A 27,270-nucleotide genomic window follows, 5' to 3' on the forward strand; every position below is an offset into this window, starting at 1 on the left:
CCACCCATCCATTCACCTATCCACCCATCCATTCACCTATCCAGCCATCCATCCATTCACCCATCCATCCATCTATCCATATATCTTCATCTGTGTCCATGTCTGTGTATCCATGTTTCTAAACCTTTATCTGTTCCAGTGTCTGTGTCCATAGGCCTGTGCCCACGTTTGTCATGTGTGTGCATCTACAAGTCTCTGTCCTCATGACCAGGTGTCTGTGTCCCTGTGTCCTGGCATAAATGACCATACCTCCCTGTCCCTGAGTCCAAGTGTAGGCCCCTTGGCTCCATAACTGCTTTCATGCACAGTCCCCACCCTCAGGGCTGACAAGGGTTCCAGCACCCAGGGCCCCAGCCCCACCTATGGGGAGGGATACCCCCTGCTGAGCAGACCCTGTCCTTGCCCTTCCTCCCAGGGAGGACCCGTGGCGTGTGGCGAAGATGGTCAAGTCCTACCTGCAGCAGCACAACATCCCACAGCGGGAGGTGGTCGACACCACTGGCCTCAACCAGTCCCACCTGTCCCAACACCTCAACAAGGGCACCCCCATGAAGACGCAGAAGCGGGCCGCCCTGTACACCTGGTACGTCCGCAAGCAGCGAGAGGTGGCGCAGCGTAAGTAACGACCCTACCCCGCGTCTTCCCTGGGAGGGCCCAGGACTCTCCCCTAACTCACAGGTCGGGGCTGGAAGCTTCACCATCCCCATTGCACAGACAGGTAGATGGAAAGGAAGTCCGTGGGATTCAACCTGCATTTATTACCTATTCTGCACCAGGCGCTCTGTGGGACAGGAGTAGGCTTGGTCCTGAGCATCCAAAGATGAATGAACTGGGTCTCTGCTTTCTTTCTCTTTTTTTTTTTTTTTTTTTTTTTTGAGACAGAGTTTTGCTCTTATTGCCCAGGCTGGAATTCCATGGTGTGACCTCAGCTCACTGTGACCTCCTCCTCCCAGGTTCAAGCAATTCTCCCACCTCAGCCTCCAGAGTAGCTGGGATCACAGGTGCCCACCACCATGCCTGGCTAATTTTTTGTAGTTTTAGTAGAGACGGGGTTTCACCATGTTGGCCAGGCTGGTCTTGAACTCCTGACCTCAGGTGATCCACCCGCCTCAGTCTCCCAAAGTGCTGGGATTACAGGCATGAGCCACCGTACCCGGCCTGGGTCCCTGCTTTCTTTTTTTTTTTTTTTTGAGAGGGAGTCTCGCACTGTCGCCCAGGCTGGAGTGCAGTGGCCGGATCTCAGCTCACTGCAAGCTCCGCCTCCCGGGTTTGCGCCATTCTCCTGCCTCAGCCTCCCTATAGCTGGGACTACAGGCGCCCGCCACCTCGCCCGGCTATTTTTTTGTATTTTTTAGTAGAGACGGGGTTTCACTGTTTTAGCCAGGATGGTCTCGATCTCCTGACCTCGTGATCCGCCCGTCTCGGCCTCCCAAAGTGCTGGGATTACAGACTTGAGCCACCGCGCCCGGCCTGGGTCCCTGCTTTCTAAGAGCCCATGGTTAAGTGGGAAAGTGGGAGAAAAGATCGTTAGGATCCAGTGAGACGTGTATTAGAATGGGACAACAGCAGCCACAACAACAATAATAATGGCTACTATTTATCAAGTGTTTTTGGGGTGCCTGGTCCAGTGCAGAGTATTACACAAAGCATTTCAGGGTGCTGAGCTGACGGTCCACTGGGGAGTGACCTGTTCTTCCTCAGGAAGGCAGAGGTATTAGGAAGGCTCACATTGCAAATATGACCTTTAGACTAGGTCTTAAAGTGGGAGTTGAATTTTGACCCCTGGAGACGCCGGGAAGGGTGTTTCAGGCAGAAGGAACAGCATCAGTAAAGGCTCAGAGGCAAGGTCTACGCTCAGGAAATCCTCCACTGCAAACTCAGGAAGCTCTGGGAGCCCTATTACTCAGGGAATGGTGGGTTTTCTTCTCCAGGCCTCATACCCCACCAAATCCCAGGTGCACTGTCACCTTCCAACCTCTGTCTATGTGTAACGTTTTTTGACATTTATTAATTATCCAGGTTTTTAAAAAAAGAAATAGCCAGGCATGGTGGTGTGCCATAATCTCAGCTACTTGGGAGGCTGAGGTGGGAGGACTGTTTGAGCCCAGGGGTTCGGGTCCAACCTGGACAACATGGCAAGGTTCCTCCTCTAAAAAAGAAAGAAAGGAAAGATAGGAAAGGGAGGAAGGAAGGAAGGAAAGGAAAGAAGGAAAAGAAAGAAAAGAAAGAAAAAGAATGAGACAGAGAAAGAAAGAAAGGCAATCAATACACATTTGGTTAAAAAAAAGAAAAACAGAGTTTATAAGAAAAATCAGATGTCTTTCCCCTAAAGCAGCCACTGAAATTCCCAGACTCTTGTGTATCCTTCCAGAGAGATTTTCTGCATATAGTAGCAATGGATATGTTGTTTTCTTGCTCTTTTTCTGATTAATGGGAACATACTAGACACACTATTTTGCACATTGTGTTTTGTCTCTTGGCAATAAATCCTGTACATGTTTTCATATTGGCACTGAGAGATTGATTGATTTCATTCTTTATAAGGGCTGCTGGCTGTTATTTAACTGGCCACCTACTGAAGGACTTTTAGGGTTTTTGCAATCTGCGAATACAACCAACTGCAGCAAAAACATCCTTATTTATATAAGTGCATGTTCACACGTGACTGTGTCTGTAAGATAAGTTCCTAGAAGTGGAATGCTGGAACACCGAATAGCTGCTTTAAAATCTGGGGCACATATTGGCATAGTTCCTTCCAAAGAAGTTATATCAATTTACACTTCCACCAACAGTAAAAATCACTGCTGAAAAAAAAAAAAAGTATGCAGGCCAGGCGCGGTGGCTCACGCCTGTAATCCCAGCACTTTGGGAGGCCGAGGAGGGTGGATCACTTGAGGGCAGGAGTTTGAGACCAGCATGGCCAACATGGTGAAACCCCGTCTTAACTAAAAATACAAAAAAATTAGCTGGACATAGTGGCACACGCCTGTAATCCCAGCTACTTGGGAGGCCAAGACAAGAGAATCGCTTGAACCCAGGAGGCAGAGGTTGCAGTGAGCCAAGATCATGCCACTGCACTCCAGCCTGGGAGACTCTGTCAAATAAATAAACAAATAAATAAATGTATGTATGTATGTATGCGTGCATGCAATACATGGCTCTAATCCTTACTCTATAGCTACCCCTCATCCCAATTATTGGGGTGTTCACACTCTACTGTGCTGTAATACACATTTGGAAAAACAGTACATTTTAATACTATTTTAATTTGTATGAGAAGAAACAATAAAGATTTTGAAAATCTGTTAGAACTAGATTTAGTTTCTGAGAGAAATAGTGTTCTCTTAAAACCATCACTAGAAGAAATTTTACAATATTCGATAAAATGCATTAAAATTTTCTAACAGTTAGAAATGTCATCAAGGACTTCAGCCTAAAGCTGAGAATAGAGATGCAAACTGGCCCAAATAGCTTTCCCTGGGGGATTTTTAACTTAAAAGTTAAGGAGAAATTGGAGAATTTGAGATGCAGAGTCAATATATGACTGAAGTATTAGGACTCTTTCAGTAACAGGGGACAGAACCCCAATTCAAATGGATTTAAACAGAAAAGGGAAAGTATCGACTGATGCAATGTGAGGAGTCCCGGGCTGCTTCAGGCATGGTTAGATCAAGGGGCTCAAATGAGGTTCACACAGCATTTCTTGACTCTGTTTTCTTTTTTGTTGGCTTCATTCTCAGACAGGCTCTCCTCATATAGGCAAAGATGGGTTCTGGAAGCCCTGGGCTGCCATCCTATCAGCTTAGCAACCTCAGAAGGAAAAGAGCTCTTCTTTTCAGCTACTTTCAGTCGAATGACTCTTTTTTTTATATACTTAATAATATAAACTTTTATTTATTTCATTTTTTGAGCTGAGGTATTTCCATGTTGCCCAGACTGGTTTTGAACTTCTGGGCTCAAGTGATCCCTGCCTCAGCCTCTTAAGTAGCTGGAATGACAGGCACGTGCCACTGTGTCTGCTATAACAGAAACTTTTAAATGAAGTCTAACATAAAAAGTGCACAAATCCAAAGCATACAGCTCAATGAATTTTCACAAAGTGAACACTCCAATACAGATAAAAAACAGAATATTACCAGCTCCCAGCCTGGTGTGGTGGCACCCAGGGAGGCAAAGGTGGGAGGATCACTTGAGGCTAAGAGTTCAAGACCAGCCTGGGCAACAGAAGGAGACCCCATCTCTACAAAAAACAAAAATAAAAATAGAAATAAATGAGCCAGGTGTGGTGCACGCCTGTAGTCCTAGCCACTTGTGCCCGCTGCTGCTTCTTGGCACTGAGATGGTGAGGGCCCTGCTGCTGCTGTGCCCCTGATTCAGAACCTAACTTCCTCTCTTCTCATAAAGTGCTGTCCTGGCACTTGTGTGTCCCGGTCCTTTGGCGGCCTGCTCAGGGATAATCCAGTAGACTAGTTTCCAGTAAAGTGATATCAGCTGATGAAGGCTGGCTGGGTCTCTTCCTCTGGCTAACATTTGCATTTAAAGCCTGATTTTCAAGTCTGGAAAGCTGAATATAATTCTGAATCTACTGAGGACATATGACTCCAGTGTTTGCTCTACTGCATGACCCTGGAAAAATATGCAAGCCCTCTGAGCCTCGGCTTCCTCATCTGTAAAATGGGGATAGTAAATGTGCCAAATAGGAACAAATGCTAATGCTTACCTGCAGTCTTGTATTGAGAAGAATGGTGAGATCATATCTTGGGTTGGTAGGAAAGCATTCAGGGATTGATTAGTGATGTTTGCCTTGGACACTGGTTAAGAAAGTGATGGCATATGTGTTGTGTGTTTGTCAACACTGGATTAGATGATTTCTAAGTTCTAGCTGTAAGCTACTCTGGTTCAGCACCCCAGCAATGAGAAAGAATCAAGGGCAAGGTCAGAGGAACTGACCTGGGAAGTTGAGAGTGGCCAGTACCCCACTCACAGCTTTCTGTGCCTGCAGAGTTCACCCATGCAGGGCAGGGAGGGCTGATTGAAGAGCCCACAGGTGATGAGCTACCAACCAAGAAGGGGCGGAGGAACCGTTTTAAGTGGGGCCCAGCATCCCAGCAGATCCTGTTCCAGGCCTATGAGAGGCAGAAGAACCCCAGCAAGGAGGAGCGAGAGACGCTGGTGGAGGAGTGCAATAGGTACAATGGCGGGCGGGAAACAGTGCTGTTTCGGTCTGGGCTGTGGAGGAGCGAGAGACGCTGGTGGAGGAGTGCAATAGGTACAATGGCGGGCGGGAAACAGTGCTGTTTTGGTCTGGGCTGTGGCAAGGCCAGGGAAGGGGAAGGTGACTCTAGGTCCTGTAAAAGGCTGTCCAGTCGCCGAGAACTCCTGATGTTGGCTTAGCCTGGCCCAGAAAATTAAGAATACTTGAACCTAACCCCATTCCTCGCAGCCCCCCTGCACCCTGGACACCAAGCAACCCTTCCATGGATGCCCACCTAATCTGATTCCCTCTACAATCCTATGGCTCTTTTGCTCACTTTATGAATGGAGAGACTGAGGTCAGACAGACTGTCACCTGCCCAACGCCATACAGCAGACCTGGCATTGGAACCCAGATCTGCCAGCTTCAAACCCTCAGGCAGAGCTCAACTTCTCAGAACCCTCCCCCTCATGCCCAGGACAGGGTTCCTCTGAGCCTGGCCTGGAGACTCATGGGTGGCTATTTCTGCAGGGCGGAATGCATCCAGAGGGGGGTGTCCCCATCACAGGCACAGGGGCTGGGCTCCAACCTCGTCACAGAGGTGCGTGTCTACAACTGGTTTGCCAACCGGCGCAAAGAAGAAGCCTTCCGGCACAAGCTGGCCATGGACACATACAGCGGGCCCCCACCAGGGCCAGGCCCGGGACCTGCGCTGCCCGCTCACAGTTCCCCCAGCCTGCCCCAGCCTGCCCTCTCTCCCAGTAAGCTCCACGGTGAGTGGTATTGTGGGGACAGGGGACACGTGGGAAGGTGGGAGGGTTGGGGAGGACTGTCCCAGTGACAGCAGTCACCTAAACCTCTCAGCACTACAGTTTGGTTCCACTCCATTCACACCGCTCCTTATCACTCTACTTCACTCTGTTCATTCATCCATTCCACTCTATCTCCATTCCATTCACTCTACTCCTTTCCACTCTATTCACTCCATCCACTCCACTCCATCCACTACAATTAACCCCATTCCATTCACCCCATTCCATCCACTCCATTCACCTCTACTCCCTCCACTACATTCGACCCCACCCATCCACTCTACTCCAGTCACTCCATTCAACTCCACTCCATGCACTCTACTCCATTCACTCAACTCCACTGCATCCACTCTATTCCATCTACTCCATCCACTCCACTCCATCCATTCCATCCAAATTCATCCCATCATCCCATCTACATTCACCTCCACTCTACTCCATTCACTCCACTCAACTTCACTGCATCCACTTTATTCTATTCCATCTACTCCATCGACTCCACTCCATCCATTCCATCCAACTTCATCCCATCTACTACATTCAACTCCACTCCATTCATTCCACTCCATCCATTCCATCCAACTTCATCCCACTCACTACATTCAACTCCACTCCATCGACTCCATACCCCGCTGCATTCACTGCACTCCATCTATTACATTCAACTCTACTCCATCCACTCCATACTCTATTCCATCCACTTACTCCATCCATTCCATTCAACTCCACTCCATCCACTCCACTCACTCAACTCCATCTACTCCACTCCCTCTACTTCATTTAACTGTGCTCCATCCACTTCACTCCACCCATTCCATCCACTCCACTCCATCTACTCCACCCATGTGACTCCATCCAGTCTACCCACTCTTTTCTCCACTCCATACCATTTTATTCTATCTGTCCCATCCACTCTTCACCCCACATGACTCCATACTTCATCCATTCCACTCTGCTCCATCCACTCCACTCCAACCCACTCACTCCACTCCATACCATACCATTCCACTCCACTCTGTCCACATGACTCCATTCATTCCACTCCACTCCACACTATTCCTCACCATTCCATCCACTCCACCCTACACCATTCCACTCCATTCTATTCCTTCCCACCCATCCTCTCCACCCTTTACGGTACCCATTCCACTTGATCCCACTCATTCCACTCAATTCAATCTATACTACTCCACACCATCCACTCCACTTCATATCATTCCACTCAACTCAACCTAAGTTGATTTGGGTTAATTCCATTCAATTCATTCATTTCAGATTGTATCAATTCAATTCATTTCAACTCAACTAAATTCAGTTAAATTCAATTCAGTTGTCTTCCACTGAGCACCTACTGCATGTCAGGTATAGCACTAGGCAGTGGCGGGGAATGGAGCTAATAAATGCAGTCCCAGCCTTCAAGGAACTGGGAGCAGCTAACCCAGGGCTTGGCAAAAGGTAGAAACACAGGCAGATTTGCTGGCTGCATAAAGGCCGACGGGCAGCTGGCCTAAGCAGACCAATGGAGTTTGAAGCGATGAGGGCTATGGAGGCAGGGGAGGGCTGGGAAGTGGGGTGCTGAGGCAGGACACTGCTTCCCTCTCCAGGTGTGCGCTATGGACAGCCGGCGACCAGTGAGACTTCAGAAGTGCCCTCAAGCAGTGGTGGCCCCTTAGTGACAGTGTCTACACCCCTGCACCAAGTGTCCCCCACGGGCCTGGAGCCCAGCCACAGCCTGCTGAGTACAGAAGCCAAGCTGGTGAGCGTCCTGCCTGTAGGGAAAACCCAACCTCATCTTTCCTTGGCAGGGAGATTCTGGAACAGTCCCCGGGGAGGCCCTGTTGGGACCCCGCCCCCACCCCCGACTCACCTTGGCTTCCCCTCGTAGGTCTCAGCAGCTGGGGGCCCCCTTCCCCCTGTCAGCACCCTGACGGCACTGCACAGTTTGGAGCAGACATCCCCAGGCCTCAACCAGCAGCCCCAGAACCTCATCATGGCCTCACTTCCTGGGGTCATGACCATCGGGCCTGGTGAGCCTGCCTCCCTGGGTCCTACGTTCACCAACACAGGTGCCTCCACCCTGGTCATCGGTAAGCTGGAGGGGATGGGTGGGCACCTGGGTGGGAGGCTTATGGGGCAACTGCAGAATCCAGGAGCTGGAAGAGCCACTGGGACTCATTCATTCATTCATACAACGTGTATTTATCCAGTGCCTACTCTGGAGCAGGCACTGTGCTACATCAGTGATACCTGGGTGAACCAAACAGACCAAAATCTCAGCAACTCAAGCAGGGAGGCAGGCACTAAGCATAATACATCAATTCTGTGGTACCTCAGAAGGTGAAGGGTCTATGGGCAAATTACAGCAGGGTAAGGGGGACTGATGTTTTCTAAGTTTTTTGTTTTATGAAGAAAAATTAAGCCCAGAAAGCCTTTATTTGTAGGTACAATGATGCAGAAGCCCAGTACATAAGATAGATAGGGAGCTGCTAGGAGAGGGGAGCAGAGAGCTAACCCCAGGGCCTTTGCACTGCTGTGGAACCCCAGGGCTCCAGGGAACCTCAGTTTGACGACTTTTGAACAAGTCACTGCCTGCCTCTCCCACTAGCCTAGATAAGGAGCTAAAGGCTCAAAGAGGGGGAATGACTTGCCAGAGCCACTTAAATTAGTGGCAGGTCCCAGTGGAGGGCTATTTCCTGACCACCCTGCCCCCTCCTCCAAACCACAGGCTCTGGGAAGGAGAGGTGGTGCCCTTGGGAGGTCTTGGGGGGTGATGGGATGTAACTGGGGGGCCCAGCTGATTCCTGCCCCTTCCACTCCAGGCCTGGCCTCCACGCAGGCACAGAGTGTGCCGGTCATCAACAGTATGGGCAGCAGCCTGACCACCCTGCAGCCCGTCCAGTTCTCCCAGCCGCTGCACCCTTCCTACCAGCAGCCGCTCATGCCGCCTGTGCAGAGCCATGTGACCCAGAGCCCCTTCATGGCCACCATGGCCCAGCTGCAGAGCCCCCATGGTGAGCACCCTGTGCCCCACACAGGGGGAGATGATGATAGAGGTTGGCTGTCAATGGATGCAGGGGAAGGGGGTGCCTGGCAGGCGTTGCAGTCTGAGTGTGTCTCCAGGACAAGTGTGTTTCCGTGACTGAGGGTGTCTGCAGGCCAGTGTGTTCCCATGTGAATGCACGTATCTGTGTGTGTGCACATGACTGCTTGTGTGAGCAGATCCCTAGTGCATGTCTAGGTGTGTGTCAGTTGTGCATGCGTTTGTGTGTGCGTGCCTCTGTTTCTCTGAAACTCTTAGGGCCATATGAATTTCTAAAATCTATTCAGATTTTAGAAAGGTAATCTGGGGCCAGGTGTGGTGGCTCACAGCTGTAATCCCAGCACTTTGGGAGGCCGAGGTGGGCGGCTCACTTGAGGTCAGGAGTTCGAGGCCAGCCTGGCCAACACGGTGAAACCCCATCTCTACTAAAAGTACAAAAATTAGCCAGGCGTGGAGGCACGTGCCTGTAGCCCCAGCTACTTGGGAGGCTGAGGCAGGAGAATCGCTTGAACCCGGGAGGTGGAGGTTGCAGTGAGCTGAGATTGTGCCACTGCACTCCAGCCTGGGCAACAGAGTGAGACTCTGCCAAAAAAAAAAAAAAAAAAAAAAGAAAGAAAGAAAAGAAAAGAAAGGTAATTTGGTGGATATGCCAGCTATCACATAACACTCCTAGCAGGGTTTGAGATAGCCCACTGTGATCAAAGCACTGCTATTTCTGCAGCCAAAGTAGGATTTCTACAAGGCAGTTTAAACACTCATAACCTCATGTCAGGTTCAGGCTAGGTTTTGCCACCAAATGAGCTCTAGTGCCAATCTTAAGGAAATCTTTTGGTTTCAGACTTTTTTGGAATTTGGGACTAGGTTAAGAGATTTTGGGTCTGTATATGTCTCTGTGTGTACGTGGTTGAGAATGTATGTGTGTGTGTACGTTTTTGTCTGAGTCACTGTGAGAATATGTGGTTTATGTGAGTTTTCCTAGCGTCTGTGTGTCTCCTGCGGGGTAGGGGGAGGTGCTGTAGGCAAAACATGGGATTTTATTTGGAGAGGTGGCCTGGAGATGGAGGTACTGCTGTCCTCTGCCTTGCTCTTTGACAGGGGCCACCTGAACTTAGTACACGGCACCTGAGTTTAGTACAGTAGCACCTGTGCTTAGTACATGGCACTTGTGCTTAGTACATAGCACCTGCATTTAGTACAGTAGCACCTGCGCTTAGTACGTAGCACCTGTGCTTAGTACAGTAGCCCTGCACCCACGCCTCCCGTTCCCTTTCATACCTGCTGTCTCCAGGTGACACAAGCTGGAGTTGGTTTCTGGCCTCCTCCAGGCTCCCCTGCATCAATCCCAGCTGAGCAGTTCCCTGTGATGGGGAAAGGGTCTGTCCCTCTATCTGGAGCCCCCAGTTTTGAAAATCAGTCCTGGATCTCCAATTGCTGCCCAGTCTGGTTGTTCAGCAGGCTCCATGGCCCCCTTTCCCCGGTCCTGAGGCCTGGGACGGGGGCTGTCAGGCACATCTGCCACGTCTGCCCCTCTCTCCCCTGCGGCCAGCCCTCTACAGCCACAAGCCCGAGGTGGCCCAGTACACCCACACGGGCCTGCTCCCGCAGACTATGCTCATCACTGACACCACCAACCTGAGCGCCCTGGCCAGCCTCACGCCCACCAAGCAGGTAAGGTCCAGGCCTGCTGGCCCTCCCTTGGCCTGTGACAGAGCCCCTCACCCCCACATCCCCAGGACTCAGGAGGCTGCTCTGCTCCCCCAGGTCTTCACCTCAGACACCGAAGCCTCCAGTGAGTCCGGGCTTCACACGCCAGCCTCTCAGGCCACCACCCTCCACGTCCCCAGCCAGGACCCAGCAGGCATCCAGCACCTGCAGCCAGCCCACCGACTCAGCGCCAGCCCCACGGGTGAGAGGCCCTGGCTCCGCCCCCTCCCTTACTGTCTCCGCCCCTTCCATGTTGGTCCCACCCCTTTTGTTGCTGTCCTGTCACTGTGGGGCTGTGCATGCAGCAGGCCTAGGCCATGTGGGGAAGCACTGGCAGGCATGGGGGGTTGGGTGGGGTTCCCCGCCTCCCAGACATGGCCTGTGTGCCCATGAAGCTCAAGAGGCACAGGTGACCCCAGGAAGACAGGGTTCACCTTGCAAGAACATCTCAGGGGCTGGATTGAGGAAAAAGATGAAGTCATGATAAGGAGCAGGTCTGTGAACCAGAAGCGACTCTTGCGCGTGTCTGGTTTGGCTTGGCTCAGGGTTGAGCATTCTTTGAATTTGTTGCTAACATTTCAAAATCAGGAATTTTCACATAGAAATCTGGATTTCTGGCATCTTTTGGGAAATTGGAAAAATTCATACTCCCATATAACAGCTCACCAGGCCTCACTGCATCCACTCACATTGGCTCCAATGACCCCTGGCGGTGGGGTGGTTGCCTGAGTTTGTAATCTATGATGTCATCATCAGGAGTGGGCACTTTGGAGTCAGCTGGCTGGGCTTTGCAGCCTGTCTTTTTGCAAGCTGCCCCCTTTCTATAAGGTTCCTGGACCCGGCCCTGGCAGCTGTCGTGACAGCCACCGAGGCCATTCTATGTCCTGGTATTCACCCCGTGAGGCGTCTGCATGATCACCCCCATTTTATGGATGAGAAAGTGGACACTTAAGGAGGGGAGGGACTTGCCTCATCTCCCACAGCTACCAGATGGCAGGGCCAGGACTCGAACCCAGGTCCAACCTCAAAGCTCATTCTCTTAACCATGGCCATCAGTCAGGGTTCTCCAGGAACACAGAACCAATGCATTTACCTGAAGGACTTGGCGCGTGTCTGCAGGGGCTGGCAGGCCTGAAATCTGTTGCTGGCAACTCCGGGGAGTGAATTCTGCAGCCTTGAGGCAGAATTCCTTCTTCTCTGGGAAACTGGTTTTTGCTCTTACGGCGTTCCACTGATGGAGAAGGCCCACCCATATTTTCAGGGTAACCTCCTTCACTCAAAGTCAACTGATTGTGGCATTAACCACATCTACAAAGCACCTGCATTCACAGCAGCGCCTAGATTAGCGTTTGGCTCAGCCTAGCCAAGCCAACACGTACAACTACCTACCCCGGCATCTCACCGGGGCTTCTCCAGCGTTCCCACTAAGATATACTGAGGCCACTCCCTGGGCGGCCCCGGACCCTGGCTGGCAGGCTTCCCTTGTTAAGAACCGAGGGTAGAGGTGTGACTTTGGGGTTCCTGTTATCTGCTGTGATCCAGGAGGTGTGGCTCTGCCTCCTCATCCCGAGTACCCCTCGGGACGGGCAGGTGGGGTGGGTGTGGGTGCCTGGTGGGTGGTCAGCGGCCTTGTTTGCCTCCGCAGTGTCCTCCAGCAGCCTGGTGCTGTACCAGAGCTCAGACTCCAGCAACGGCCACAGCCACCTGCTGCCGTCCAACCACAGCGTCATTGAGACCTTCATCTCCACGCAGATGGCCTCTTCCTCCCAGTAACCACGGCACCTGGGCCCTGGGGCCTGTACTGCCTGCTTGGGGGGTGATGAGGGCAGCAGCCAGCCCTGCCTGAAGGACCTGAGCCTGCTGAGCTCCTGTGGCCCTTCCTGGACAGCTGTGCCTCGCTCCCCACTCTGCTCTGATGCATCAGAAATGGAGGGCTCTGAGGCGCCCCAACCCATGGAGGGCTGCTTGGGTTGCACAAGAGGGGGCCATGGAGAGCTAGGAGCAAAGCCTGTTCCTGGCAGATGGAGGAGGGACTGTCCCTGCTGTGTGGGACACAATCTGCTTACTTGGAACAGAAGGGGGCGGCCTATGACTTGGGCACCCCCAGCCTGGGCCTGTGGAGAGCCCCGGGACCGCTACACCACACTGGCAGCCACACTTCTCAGGAAACAAGCCTGTGTAGCTGTGACCTGCTGAGCTCTGAGAGGCCCTGGATCAGCGTGGCCTTGTTCGGTCACCAGTGCACCCACTGGGCCACTCCATCCTGCCCCAACTCCTTCCAGCTAGTGACCCACATGCCACTTGTACTGACCCGATCACCTACTCACACAGGCATTTCCTGGGGGGCTACTCTGTGCCAGAGCTTGGGGCTCCAATGCCCAAGCCCAGGGAGGCCGAAGCTAACAGGGAAGGCAGGCAGGGCTCTCCTGGCTTCCCCTGTCCCCAGCGATTCCCTGTCCCAGGCCCCATGACCTCCAGCTTTCCCGGGTATTTGTTCCCAAGAGCATCACGCCTCTGAGGCCAGCCTGGCCTCCTGCCTCTACTGGGAAGGCTGCTTCAGGGTTGGGAAGTTGTCCTTATTCCTGTGGGAGCCTCGCAACCCATGCCAAGTCTAGGTCCTGGTGGGGCAGCTCCTGTCTCGAGGGCCCTGCAGACCCTGCCCTTATTTGGGGCAGGAGTAGCTGAGCTCAGAAGGCAGCAAGGCCCGAGCAGCTGAGCAAGGCCCAAGCGGCTGGCCAAGCTGAGGTGCCCAGAAGAAAGAGGTGACCCCAGGGCACAGGAGCTACCTCTGTGGACAGGACTAATAGAATCCTGGGGGTCTGGCTGGCTGAGGGCAGTTCGCAGCCACCCTGAGGAGTCCGAGGTCCTGAGCACTGCCAGGAGGGACAAAGGAGCCTGTGAACCCAGGGCAAGCATGGTCCCACATCCCTGGGCCTGCTGCTGAGCACCTGGCCCTCAGTGCACCGCATCCACCCTGGGATTCAGGAAAAGGCCTGGGGTGACCCAGCACCCCCTGCAGCTTGTAGCCAGCTCGGGTGAGCGGCACGTTTATTTAACTTTTAGTAAAGTCAAGGAGAAATGTGGTGGTAATTTCTTGCTTGTCCACAAATCATTCAGACGGGGTTTGGGCAGGCAGAGGGAGGCTGGGGCAGGCCCGGGGTCTGCGAAGAGGAGATGCGCTCCTGCACCCACGCTCTCACACCCCACGTCTCTGCTTTTCTGGCTCTGCTGAGACTCGAATGACGAAGCCAGATTTCATCTTAACCTCAAGCTTCTACTTTAAAAAACAATTTCGTTTTGGAGACAGGGTCTCACTGTCACCCAGGCTGGACTGCAGTGGCATTATACGGCTCACTGCAGCCTTGACCTCCTGGGCTCAAGGGATCCTCCCACCTCAGCCTCACAAGCAGCTGGGACCACAGGCGCTCACTACCATGCCCAACTAATTTTTGTATTTTTTTTTTTTTTTTAATAGAGACGAGGTTTCACCATGTTGCCCAGGCTGGTCTGGAACTCGGCTCAAGTGATCCACCTGCCTCGGCCTCCCAAAGTGCTGGGATTACAGGTATGAGCCACCGTGCCTGGCCATGAGCTTCTACCTTTTTTTGTTGTTGTTGAGATAGAGTCTCACTCTGTTGCCTAGGCTGGAGTGCAGTGGCGCAATCTCAGCTCACTGCAACCTCTACCTCCTGGGTTCAAGTGATTCTCCCGCCTCAGCCTCCTGAGTAGCTGGGATTACGGGCGTGTGCCAACATGCTCAGCTAATTTTTGTATTTTTAGTAGAGACGGGGTCTCGCCATGTTGGCCAGGCTGGTCTCAAACTCCTGGTCTCAAATGATCCACCCTTCTTGGCCTCCCAAAGTGCTGGGATTATAGGCGTGAGCCACTGCACCTGGTCACAAGCTTCTACTTCTTGCAGAATGCCTTTGTCACATGACACCTAGTCCACGAGTGCTGACACTTCCTGAAGTCTTGGGTGGGGTGAATGCACAAATCCTGGGAGTATAGAGATTTGTGTTGTATTTAAAACGTCTCAAGGTTCAGCATTGACAGGCAATACCCAAATCACTCTAAGTTTTGTTTTGGGTCCTCTGACAATTGAGTTTCCATAATCTGGTCGGCTCAGAGACACCATCATGTGTGGTATATTCACAAATGCAGACAAAGAAAATTCTAGAAAGCCAGGGGTGAAAAGCTCTCCTTTTTCAGACAATTCCATGAAGTCTATAGGGGCTAAGGAGAGAAGAACCAAACTTTCTCTGGGCCTTGGCCTCTTGGGGATCCCTTCTCTCATTTTCTAAAAACTGTTTCTCATACCAGGCTAAAGAGGTGGTGGGGAAGGTCTCCCTTCCCCTGCCCACCTCAGACAGTTCTAGGGAGGTGGAGGTTTCACCACTTGGCCACTAGTCTCAAATAACTGGAAGGCTCCTTTTTTCCTGAGGCCATGGAATGTTCTGGAACCATAGGCCTCCCCCCCACCCCCTGCCCCCAGCCCTCCATGGGAGCACAGAGGGGCAGGCCTTGCTTGGGCTTCTCACCCTACAGCCACTTTTTTGGCTCAACTCTCAGGCAAGCCCTCATCACCATCAGGGTCTCATGGGCAGTCTGGGTTTGCCAGCCCAGTCCTTGAACTTGGAGAGGGAGGTGGGGCCTGGAAATGCCTTGTCCCCAGGGGGGCACCTTGTCCTTGGAGCCAGCTGAGCCCTGTGCCCATGGCTGGGTTCAATTTGCAGGCACAGCTGTGGCACTCTTTGCTGGTGGGAATGGAGAGGCCTCGCTGGCCTTCTTTGCCTTTTTCTTCTTTTTCTTCTTTTGAGTCCCAAGCGACACCTGGTCCCCACTGAGCTCACCTGACTTCTGCTTCTGGACTGTGGCTGTGCTGGTGGGGCCGGGGGTGGGGGTGGCTACAGCCGAGTCGACGCCGGCCACCTTCTTGGCTTTCTTTTTCAGCTTCCTTGTCTTCTTTACCTCCTTCTCCACCGTGCCAGGGCTGTGGATGGCTGACTCCTGCAGGATGTCGGACGCCGACACAGCTGCCTCCCGGCACCGCCGCCACTCCTCATCACCGTCCTCACTGCTGCAACGAGGGCACCCTGCGTTAGCTGGAGTCAGGACACAGCCCCAGAGCCGCCTCTCGCTGTCCTCCTTTGGTCCACGTCACCAGGAGGCAGCCGCAGAGGGAGGCCAGTAGCGAGTTCAGGCTTGGGAGTGGGGCCAACCTGGCTTCCAATACTGGCGTCTGGGCGTAGCAGCCTTGTGACCTCCTTAAGTGACTTAACCTCTCTGACTGTCAGTATCATCTAGAAAACGGGGATCTTAACAGAGTCCAGGCCTCCCAGGGATGTCCCAGGAGGCAACTAGGATCAAGTGAGGTGTCTGGCCCAAGATGGGTGCTCAAAAGCAGTAAACATCCAAAGCTGTCACCAAGAGGGCTTTCCCTCCCACTGAGAGCACGAGGTATCCAGCTGCCTGACAGGGCCGATGCCTCGGCCTGGTCCTGCCTGGAGTCTGCTTGGCTATTCCGGGGAACCCACCAAGACAGAAGAGGAGGAAAAAGGATGGGACGTGAGGAGAGGTGTGAGTTCTCACCTGGAGCTGGAGGGCTGTCGCTTTCGGCGGGGTTGGGGAGACTCTTCCTTCTCACAGCCTCCAGGGACAGACGTGAAGAAAAGGCGGAAACCTAAGATTCAAACGGGCAGAGTCAAACGAAAACAAAACGAAACAAAAAGAAAGATGAGAAACAAAAAAGGTAAACAAGAAAAGAAACAAGAAAAAAATTTAAAAAAGAAACAAAAAGAAAAAATAAGAGAAACAAATAAAAATTTAAAAAAGACACAAATTAAAAAAATTTAAAAAAGAATAACAAGAAAAACCCAAACGAACAACAACAACAAAAAAAACAAAGGGGAAGAGTCAGCACCGCCAGATGCCAACCCCTCTTCCCAGGTGCCAGGTGCTGAGGCTGCCCCACCTCTGCCCTCAGGAGCTCCTGGTCCAGAGGCAAAGACCCGGGAATCAGTCGCCTAACTACAAAGTGATTCTGCATCTGCCAAGAGTCATGCTGATGCCTGATGGAGCCAGTGGAGGGCGTGCTGGAGCGGTGATGCCTGATGGAGCCAGTGGAGGGTGTGCTGGAGCGGTGATGCCTGATGGAGCCAGTGGAGGGTGTGCTGGAGCGGTGATGCCTGATGGAGCCAGTGGAGGGTGTGCTGGAGCGGTGATGCCTGATGGAGCCAGTGGAGGGTGTGCTGGAGCGGAAGCCAGCAGCCACATCAGCTCAGCAAGCCCTCAGAGGCTTCTGGAAGTCAGCACTTGAGCTCCTGACCTAAGGCAGCCTTCAAAGTGGTAAATGTGTTGATACAGGACAGATGCAGATGGGCAAGGCTGTGAGGGCAGCAGTAAAGCGCTCCTGCTCGGGGTGACACAGATGAGGCCACCTCAGGCAAATGACTTTGTTTCTCAGGGCCTCAGTCGCCTTGTCTGTAAATGGGGTCTCATCATAATACCTGCCTCACCACAGGGCTGAGCGGATGAAAGAATGGTGCAGTAGGCTCATGCCTGTAACGCCAGTACTTTGGGAGTCTGAGGCGGGAGGATAGCTTGAGGCCAGGAGTTCAAGACCAGCCTGCGCAACATGGCTGAACCCTGTCTCTACAAAAAATACAAAAATTAGCCAGGTGTGGTGATGCATGCCTGTAGTCCCAGCACTTTGGAAGGCCAAGGTGAGCAGATCGCTTGAGGCCAGGAGTTCAAGACCAGCCTGGGCAACACAGCGAGATAATTCACCAGAGTTGGTGGTATGTATCTATGGTCCCAGCTACTCAGGAAGCTGATGTGGGAGGATAGCTTGGGTCTGGGAGGTTGAGGCTGCACTGAGCTATAATCGCTCCACTACACTCCAGGCAGAGCAAGGCCCTATCCAAAAAAAAAAGAATATACCAAAACTGTTTTGCCCAGCTGCAGACACACATTAGGTGCTTAATAAATGATAGCTTCTATTAAGTATAACCACTCACCATCATCCTCTGAAGCGACTTTCTGTACCTTAGCTTTTGTTGGCTCCTTTGCTGCTTCTGAGATGGTAATGAAGCTAAGGGGAGAGGAGATGGTTGATTTAAGATAAGATTTTTGGATAACAACAAAAACAATTAAAAAAAATTCTTTTTGAAGTGGAGGGGATAGAGCATGTGATAAAAAATGCAAAAGCAGAAAGCATGCTGGCGTAGTAAGAGGGTTGATGGTCTGATTATAATATGCTGACCAGCCTCTGCCACTCAAACTGCAGTGCTTCATTTGTTTAAAGCCCACTTTATTCCAGCAAGTGTTGAAGAAGTTTTAAAGACATAATAAAACAAAATGAAAGCAATTTCAAATAGGGCAAAGAGATATAAGCGCAAGAGGAACAGAAAGACCTAGAAGTGTGGTTAAGAAGTCCTACCCACTTGTTAGAGAGAAGGCATACAGTTTGCTCTGAGCTTCCTAGCAGCAAGCATGAAAAGTGAAATATGACCAATCTAGAAAATTGGTTCAGAGGACAGCTTCTGGGGCAGGGCAGACCTGTTTTAATTTTTTTTTTTGTTTTGAGACAGAGTCTTCACTCTGTCTCCCAGGCTAGAGGGCAGTGGCACAATCTCGGCTCACTGCAAGCTCCGCCTCCCAGGTTCATGCCATTCTCCTGCCTCAGCCTCCCGAGTAGCTGGGACTGCAGGCGCCCGCCACCACACCAGCTAATTTTTTGTATTTAGTAGAGATGGGGTTTCACCGTGTTAACCAGGATGGTCTCGATCTCCTGACCTTGTGATCTACCCACCTCGGCTTCCCAAAGTGCTGGAATTACAGGCTGAGCCACCGTGCCTGGCTACATTTTTTTTTTAATTAAAAAAGTTGGAGATAATTGTAGACATGCAGTAGCAACAAATAATGCAGAGGTTCCACAGACCCTCCACCCATTTTCTTGCAATGGTAACATTGTGCCTCACTATAGCACAATATCACAACCAGGAAATGGAAATTGATCCAATTCATGGACCTCATTCAGACTTCAGAGACCTGAGTTTTGAATCCTGGTTTTATCACTTATTAGCTGTGTCCCTTAAGTGAACAACTTTACATCTCTGAGCCTCTGTTATCCACCTGTGCAGTGGGAACGATGAAGGTCCCTACCTCTTAAGGTTGTCACAAGGATTGAAGGGGAAAATGGATATCAAGCACTTGTGGCACACGGCCTGGCCACAAATACCTGCTCAGTAAATGGTAGCTATGATGATGATGCAGACGATGACTGTCATCAAGAAAAGCTTCGGCCTTCACAGGATCTCTAACATAAAAATAAACCACATTTCTCTAGAGGCACAAGGCCGGAAGCATGTCTCTGGCGAGTGCAGATGGAGATGTCACTGTGCACCGCAGAGAACAAGGCTCTCAGCAATGCCCTCAAGGCAGACCCACCAATGCCCTGGGTGCTTTCCCTAACCTCCCTTCCTATATGCCAAAGGCGCCCCCCCAAGTCCTGTTCAGGAAAAGCAACCTGGGGAGAGGGAGTAGAGATGATGCCACTCAGGCACCTGTTCTTGACCCCACACAGTGGTTCCATGGTGGCCACCAGGAGCATTTGGCAATGTCTGGCGACATTTTTGGATGTCACAGCTGGTGGCGTGAGTACTACTATCATCAAGTAGGTAGAAGCCAGGGATGTTGGTAAACATCCTATAATGGGAAGGATAGACCCCCACGACAAATGCTAGTCAAAGATGTCAACAGCGCCAAGGTTGAGAGACACTGACTTAACACAAGGGACCAAATGCAGTATCATTTACATCTTTTTTTTTTTTTGAGATGGGGTCTCGCTCCGTTGCCCAGGCTGGAGTGCAGTGGCGCGATCTCAGCTCACTGCAACCTCTGCATCCTGGGTTCAAGCGATTCTCCTGCCTCAGCCTCTCAAGTAGCTGGGATAACAGGTGTATGCCACCATGAATGGCTAATTTTTGTATTTGTAGTAGAGATGGGGTCTCTCCATGTTGGCCAGGCTGTTCTCCAACCCCTGTCCTCAAATAATCCACCTGCTTCGGCCTCCGAAAGTGCTGGGATTAGAGGCATGAGCCGCCACGCCTAGCCTAAGGTATCAGTTAGATTTCCTTGGAGAAACATGAAAACGCTGCAGGGGATATTCTAACCATGGCTGGCTGGCATTTCTACTGCAGAAACATCTCTGTGGCTCAGAGCAATGCCCAGCAGGCCCTGTTCAGCCTGAAGCCACAGAGTCACAAAGAAAAACTGTGCTCCCACAGGCTGAAATGCAGCTGCCTTCCTAAACACCTCCCCTACATTCTCCAATTGAGGGGAACCCTGTGGGGTTTAGGCTGCGGGGCTCTGGCCCATTATTCTGTCTCAGGAGAATAACTGGTTCACACTTTGGGAAGGCTCATTTGTCCTTTTTGATATCTACTTCGACTGGAATGGCAATGGCCCCAAATCCTGCCTCATCTCCCTTTCAGAACCCTGCCAGGGCTCTGCTAGTCAGGAACGGATCTAGCCCAGTGTATCTCAAGACCCGTTCCATAGGTTGTTGACTAGTCTTCCATGAAACAAAGGCACTGTGGCTAAACAAGTTTGGAAAATGCTGGGCTAAACAGTTACACAGGTCTCTTCACTATGGGAATTCTCAGAGCCTTGAATATACTACTATGGCTTGCAGTCTGCAAGGACACGTGGAGGTATGTAGATTGCAGTGTTTCTCACACTTCTTTGCTGTTGGACCTCCTTTTTTCTAGAGCCACGCTTTGGGCTAGTGCTAGAATCCAAATGTTTGTGTCCTCCCCAAATTCTTATGGTGAAATCCTCACCCCAGCTGGGCATAGAGGCTCACACCTGTAATCCCAGCACTTTGGGAGGCCAAGCCGGCTGGATCACTTGAAATCAGGAGTTCGAGACCAGCCTGGCCAACATGATGAAAACCCATTCCTACTAAAAATAGAAAAAATACAAAAAATTAGCCAAGCGTGGTAGGCGCGCACCTGTAATCCCAGCTACTCAGGAGGCTGAGGCATGAAAATCGCTTGAACCCAGGAAGTGGGGGTTGCCGTGAGCCGAGATCGCGCCACTGTGCTCCAGAGGGAGACTCTGTCTTCAAAAAAAGAAAAGAAAAAAAGAAATCCTCAACCCAGGGTATTAAGTTTAGGAGATGGGGGCCTTTGAGAGGTGATTAGGTCGTGAGGATGGAGCCTTCATGAATGAAATTGGTGCTCCTATAAAAAAGGCCTGAGAGAGACCCCATGCCCATTCCACTATGTGAGGACGCAGTGGAAAGGCGCCATCTGTACTGGGAAGAGGGCTCTCCCCAGATGCTGAATCTGTTGGTACCTTGATCTTGGACTTTTCAGCCTCTAAAATGTGAGAAATCCATTTATTTTGTTTACAAGCTACCCAGTTTATGTTATTTTGTTATAGCAGCCCATATGGACTCAAACAGGTTGTATTCCTTGACACCTACTTTAAGAATGCCAACCTGTATCCTTACCAACTGGGTGATCAACCTGTGTTGAGAATGTAAGGTAGAGACCGGGCACTGTGCCTTGTACCCAGAAGGCACCCAAGAAATAGGAACACGGCCCTTCCTTGCCCTCTTGTGGCAGGAATGAGCTTCTCGATGTTCCTCTCTTACTCTCATGGTTGCAGGATAATGCAGGGGTTAAGAACATGGGCTTGGCCAGGCACAGTGGCTCACACCTGTAATCCCAGTACTTTGGGAGGCTAAGGTGGGCGAATCACTTGAGGTCAGGAGTTTGAGATCAGCCTAGCCAACATGGTGTAACCCCATCTCTACTAAAAATTCAAAAATTAGCTTGGTGTGGTGGTGGGTGCCTGTAATCTCAGCTACTCGGGAGGCTGAGGCTTGAGAATCGCTTGAACCCAGGAGGTGGAGGCTGCAGTGAGCCAAGATCGGGCGCCACTGCACTCCAGCCTGGGCGACAGAGCGAGACTCCATCTCAAAAAACAAAACACAAAAAAACGTGGGCTTGGAGTCAGACAAATTTGGGTTTGAGGCCCAATTCTGCTCCCTCCCGGGTTCTGAATCCTGAATTGTCACTTAGTAGCAGTGTCCCCTGGGCAAATGACTGCCTCTCTGAGCCTCAGTTACCCATCTGTACAGTGGGAATGATAAGAGTCCCTACCTCTTAGGGTCATAACAAGGATTAAATGAGAAAATGGACATCAAGCACTTAGCACAGAGCATGGCCACAAACAGTTGCTCAATAAATGGTAGCTATGACGATGATGTGACTTTAAGCCAACATATCTCCTTGCTGACAGCCTGTTTCCTCACCTGGAGAATAAAGGTAACAGCAGGACCCACATGATAATGTTGTTTATGAATGCAGGGAGGTGACATATGCCAGGTGCCTGCCACCGTGTCTGCTTGGACACCGTGAGCTCCCAGCCAATGTGAGCCATTGCTATTTGTATTAACAAGGGCAGGAGAGGAGAAACTCCACCTTTATTTACCTGTCCAGCAGGGCTCCCAGCTTCTTGGCTACGTGGGCTCGGAATTCAGGGGTGGTCTGAAGCTCGTTGCCATCTTGTTCATGCTCATCCACCTTATGCCTACGACACACACAGAGAGACCTCACTTCCTGCCCGCTCAGAAGCTGTCCCCATGAGCACAGGGACCATGTCTGTCTTGTTCACCTGGAAATGCCAGGTGTGTAGTCTAGCATCTGGCACACGCAGGGGATCAGTATTTGTTGCATGAATAAGTGAAACTTGAACCCAAAGTGCATAGTACCTGAGGCTCGGTTGGGAGGTTGACAACTGGTTATTTGCAGCACCTGTGGAAAAACAAAAATTGGGGCATTTATAGAGGAAACAATGACAGCAACAACAAATGCGTGCCAGGCACTATTTTCAGCAGCTTAAAATACATATAACTCATATATATACATACATATGTAACTCATATATTATATCTATATATAACTTAAAAGTTATATACCCATAACTTAAAATAGTTCCATATATAATTTAGTTATATATGTATATAATACAGTTACATATTTTATGTAAGTATATTTTATATAGTTATATATATAACTTAGTTATGTAACTTAAAAGTTATATATATAACTTAGTTATCTATACATAAAACTTAAAAGTTATATATGTAACCTAAAATATATGTAACACACATAACTCAGTGAATCTTCCCAACAACCCGATTGGAGGGGCTACCATTATCCCATTTTGCAGAAGAAAGAGATGTAAAATAACTCGGCCAGAGTCAAATACCTAAGTGACAGAGTTGGGCTGAGGGCCCAGGCCATCTGACTCCTGAGCCCCCTCTTAACCACCACGCTATGCTGAACAGGCAGGTCTAAGTGTGATTTGACTGCACAATTTAATGCCTGCCTGGCTGTGTGCTAAGTGCAGGGGAAGAGAGAGAAGATGGCTCGTTTGTGGATCACATTTTTCAAGCCAAAATAGTGGGGTTGCCTGGCCTTTTGGTCATTCCCTCAAACCAGATACTGAACGCCTTTTATTAACCAGGTGTTGTCATTGCTGAGCAACTTACTCGAATATCACTGTCTGCATGGAGCTTACATTCTAGTTGGTAGAGAGAGATGATAAACACACATACATAAACAACATGTAAATTTGGATAATGGTAAGTGTATGGAAAAAAATAGAAACAGGGGAGGGAGGTGGGGAGTGCTGGGCTGGGGATTGTTATATAAAGGTGGGCAGAGAGGGCTTCATTGACAAGGTAACATTTGAACAGAGATTTGAGAGAGGAGAGAGAGTGAACCAAGTGGGCATGTGGGACACAGCCTTCCAGGCAGAGGGAAAGCATCTGCAAAGGCCCTGAGACTGGAGCCTGCCTGTGTGTTTAGAACCAGCAAGGAGGTCAGTGTGACCAGAGCCCACCCAGTAAACCGAGAGCAGCAGAGATGGAGAACTCAGGGGGAGCCAGATCATGAAGGGCCCTGACGTGGGCCAATGGGAGGACCTGGGCTTTGAGGAGGAGGAGCTCTGGAACTGAGCAGAGGAAGGACATAAACTGACCTGGGTTTTGACAGAGCATCTCTGGCTGCTGTGTGGCGCGAGACTGTTGGGGCAAAGGCAGGAACACGGAGTTTGCTGCAGTAATTGAGGTGGTGAGAAGTGGCTAGACTCCAGATAGATACACTTTTAAGATGGAGTCAAGGCCGGGCATGGCGGCTCACGCCTATAATCCCAGCACTTTGGGAGGCCGAGGCGAGTGGATCATGAGGTCAAGAGATTGAGACCATCCTGGCCAACATGGTCTTTAAAGACTTTAAAGACCAGTCTTTAAAGACCTGGTCTTTCGTCTTCAGCACATAATCACACGGAAGAAGAGCATCTCTTCCATCATGACTACAGTGTGATGAAGGTGAGGTACCATCAGCGAACAGAAACAGTTATTGCAGAGGGAGACAGTTCAGTTGAGTCCTGGCTGTGCCACCAAGCTGTGTGATGCTGGGCAAGTCACTTTATCTCCCTCAGTCTTTGTTTTCTCATCTATAAAATAGGAATACGATCACCAACCTTCTGGAGGTAGTGTTGGAGACACTGTTTCCATGCCCATCTCCTTCCTGGATTTGTAAGCTACTTGAATACATGGTCTGCCTCTTTTTATCTTTGTATCCCCGGATCCTGCCATAGTATCTTGGTTTGAATTAATTGTTGGAAAAATAAATCAAAGTCTATGCTACCCTAAAATTAAAGTGGTTTGAGTGACCAGTTCATCACTGGATTTAAGAGCTGTCTCTAGAGGTTACATAAATAAAATAGTGACCTATATTTCCACATAGTCATGGACCAAAGGGTGGGAGTTCTGACCACAATAGACACTTGTCCATGGCAGAGTGGCACAGCAGCAATGAAGAGCATGGACTTGGAGTCAGGTAGGCCTGGATTTATGCCTGGCTCTGCCACTTACAAAGTGGACAACCTTGGCCAAGTTATTTCACCATTATGAGCATCAGTTTTCTGTAAAATGGGGCTAATATACCCTTTTGTGGCATTGCTGGGAAGATGAAAACAGACAACAAAGTGTTTAGAACAGGGGCAAAAAGTAAATTCTCAACTCCTGGTGGCTATGACCAGACGCACTCAAGAATGTAATCTAGGCTGGATGCGGTGGCTTATGCCTGTAATCCCAGCACTTTGGGAGGCCAAGGTGGGCGGATCACCCGAGGTCATAAGTTCGAGACCAGCCTGGCCAACATGGTGAAACCCTGTCTCTAATAAAAATACAAAAAAAATTAGCTGGGCCTGGTGGCAGGTGCCTGTAATCCCAGCTACTCAGGAGGCTGAGGCAGGAGAATTGCTTGAGCCTGGGAGGCAGAGGTTGCAGGGGGCCAAGACTGTGCCATTGCACTCCAGCCTTCAAAAATAAATAAATAAATAAATAAAGACCAGGTGCGGTGGCTCCCACCTGTAATCCCAGCATTTTGGGAGGCTGAGGTGGGTGGATTGCCTGAGGTCAGGAGTTCGAGACCAGCTGGCCAACATAGTGAAACCCTGTCTGTACTAAAAATACAAAAAATTAGCTGGGCATGGTGGCAGGTGCCTGTAATTCCAGTTGCTAGGGAGGCTGAGGCAAGAGAATCACTTGAATCCAGGAGGCAGAGGTTGCAGTGAGCTGAGATCGTGCCACTGCACTCTAGCCTGGGCAACGAGAGTGAAACTCCATCTCAAAAAAAAAAAAAACTAGAAGCACAGGGGCTCACACACCTGTAATCTCAGCACTTTGAAGGTCGAGAAGGGAGAATCACTTGAGCCCAGGAGTTCGAGACCAGCCTGGGCAACATGGCAAAACCCCATCTCTACAGAAAATTTAAAAAGTACCTGGGACTACACATCTGTAGTCCCAGCTACTTGGGAGGCTGAGGTGGGAGGATCATCTGAGCAGGGGGAGGTCGAGGTTGCAGTGACCCATGATTGTGTCAGCCTGGGTAACAGACTGAGACCCAGTCTTGAAAAAAAAAAAAAAAAGAGCAAGAATTAGGCAGGAGGAGGAAAGCAGTCCATGTGGAAAGACCAACCACATATTTGCCACCATGTATTGGGCCTTTAAGATGTGCCAAGCACTGTAGATTGCATTATCTCAGTTACTTCTCAACCTTATGGGGTGGGTACTACCACTACCCGCACTGTAATTTGAGGAAATTTAGGTACAGTGAGATTTAAGTACTTTGCTCAAGTTCCCACTGCTAATGAGTGAGATGGAAACTTGCAGAGAAAACTGTGGTTATGGTACTAGGGGGTGAGGGGGGCAGACTATGATCTGGAAGCTACCTACAGGAAGTGCAGTATGGCAGGAGGGAAGGAAGGGAGAGGAAGGCAATAAATGGATCACCAAAGGGCTTGTAAGTCCTTTTAAACAAATGCAGCGGTTCTTAACCTTCCTTTGCCATAGCCTTCTCTAACAGCCTGGTGAAGCCTGGTTCTCTTCTCAGAGTAATGTTTTAAATGCATGAAATGCAACATATAGGATTACAAAGAAAACCAATGATACTGAAATTTAATTATCGTGATAGTAAACAACCAAACTTGTGATATATGCTCTTCTTACATCTTAGATCTAGAGATGGGTCTTAAAATTAGAGTGGCACATTTTAAATCAGGGATGAGTGTAAATGACTTTTTCCCAATATCTATCTTATTATCAATAAAATGATATATTGATATCTGTATCTGCAAAGATCGTAATGAGATACGAAAACCTGTGACTTCTGTTGGGATAAAGTAACGGTATTGCCAGAACTACTGTGGCTTAGTGCTTGCATGATGGAAAGAGACTATACAGTTCAGTCAGAGGAGAATGGAAAGCAAAGATGCAACATTTTTTCATTCCAGATTCAAGAACCCTTGCGTTCTTGAATTAGGCCCCTTGATGTTGAGGGGTTCTGTATTTATTCCCAGGGGACTAGGGAGTCACAGTCAGAGTGATGTGCTGAGCACTGCTCTTGGCAACCTCAAGGGTGGGAGAATGATGTGTTGGAGGTGGGGAAAAGCTGGGTGCAAGAATACCGGGAGGGGGCTGTTGCAGTCATCTCGAAGAGAGGGCGGCCTTCCCAGTGTGGGGCAGTGAGGGCAGACCCAAGGAAGTAGAATCAAAAGACATTCGGGTACCTCAGTTTCCCCGACTGGGAAAACGAAATACCCTCCCTACTACACCTGCCCATGCTTTCAATCAGCACTACATCCAGTCCCTGGAGCTCTCTCGGGGAAGGAAGTCGAGCCCCAGTGACTCCCTCCTCACCATTCATCCTCTCAGGCTCCAGGGGAAGATCCCACGCCCCTCAGCCAGTCTCCCCAAACATAGTACCCTACCGGCTCTTGGCTTTACTTCCCCGTGCGAGCGTTGCTCCAAACCCCAGGCCGGCACTGCCGCCTCGCGGCACCGCTCCAGCTCCTCCGCATCGCTACTGCTGCTGCTGCTTTCCGAATCGCTCATATTGCCACTGGGCGCCGCCATCTTGAACCACCGCAAAGGATTG

The 27,270-nt window shown here is 50.4% G+C and overlaps 2 protein-coding genes across 10 annotated transcripts in view; one reads left to right on the forward strand and one right to left on the reverse strand.

Annotated features, from left to right (window-relative positions):
• HNF1A (HNF1 homeobox A) overlaps window positions 1-13,831 on the forward strand; it is a 23,256-nt gene extending 9,425 nt beyond the window's left edge. Inside the window, exons 2-10 of one of the 3 annotated variants that reach the window (XM_011964460.1) lie at window positions 416-615; window positions 5,003-5,189; window positions 5,726-5,967; window positions 7,611-7,762; window positions 7,892-8,093; window positions 8,826-9,017; window positions 10,593-10,714; window positions 10,808-10,952; window positions 12,396-13,831. In XM_011964460.1, coding sequence (XP_011819850.1) covers window positions 416-615; window positions 5,003-5,189; window positions 5,726-5,967; window positions 7,611-7,762; window positions 7,892-8,093; window positions 8,826-9,017; window positions 10,593-10,714; window positions 10,808-10,952; window positions 12,396-12,523 — 1,570 coding nt within the window. In that variant the 3' untranslated portion in view covers window positions 12,524-13,831. Of the gene's footprint in view, window positions 1-415; window positions 616-5,002; window positions 5,190-5,725; window positions 5,968-7,610; window positions 7,763-7,891; window positions 8,094-8,825; window positions 9,018-10,592; window positions 10,953-12,395 lie in introns of all 3 variants that reach the window. The other 2 variants (XM_011964459.1, XM_011964458.1) reach the window with 2 other exon arrangements.
• LOC105527942 (chromosome unknown open reading frame, human C12orf43) lies at window positions 13,771-27,270 on the reverse strand. 7 transcript variants are annotated; one of them, XM_011964454.1, is made up of 6 exons: window positions 27,104-27,270; window positions 22,533-22,575; window positions 22,253-22,351; window positions 17,767-17,840; window positions 16,340-16,397; window positions 13,771-15,824 (listed from the first exon to the last, which is right to left on the reverse strand). In XM_011964454.1, the coding sequence occupies exons 1-6, from the start codon at window positions 27,246-27,248 to the stop codon at window positions 15,473-15,475; spliced, it is 771 nt and encodes a 256-aa protein (XP_011819844.1). In that variant the 5' UTR covers window positions 27,249-27,270; the 3' UTR covers window positions 13,771-15,472. The 7 variants fall into 7 exon arrangements, with proteins under 7 accessions (XP_011819844.1, XP_011819843.1, XP_011819845.1 ...); XM_011964453.1 differs by having other exon boundaries at window positions 13,771-15,827; XM_011964452.1 differs by having other exon boundaries at window positions 14,365-15,824; window positions 16,340-16,430.

Source organism: Mandrillus leucophaeus, unplaced genomic scaffold, assembly GCF_000951045.1.
Source record: "Mandrillus leucophaeus isolate KB7577 unplaced genomic scaffold, Mleu.le_1.0 Scaffold7, whole genome shotgun sequence".
Classification (NCBI taxonomy): domain Eukaryota; kingdom Metazoa; phylum Chordata; class Mammalia; order Primates; family Cercopithecidae; genus Mandrillus; species Mandrillus leucophaeus.

Bases quoted from the DNA above. Each gene is read 5' to 3' on its own strand.
- LOC105527942 (XM_011964450.1), bottom strand. From the start codon at position 27,248: ATGGCGGCGCCCAGTGGCAATATGAGCGATTCGGAAAGCAGCAGCAGC. The intron at 22,352-22,532 runs GTACTATGCACT...TGTGTGTCGTAG, and splicing joins ACCTCCCAACCGAGCCTCAG to GCATAAGGTGGATGAGCATG. The intron at 17,841-22,252 runs GTAAATAAAGGT...CTCTCCCCTTAG, and splicing joins CTGGGAGCCCTGCTGGACAG to CTTCATTACCATCTCAGAAG.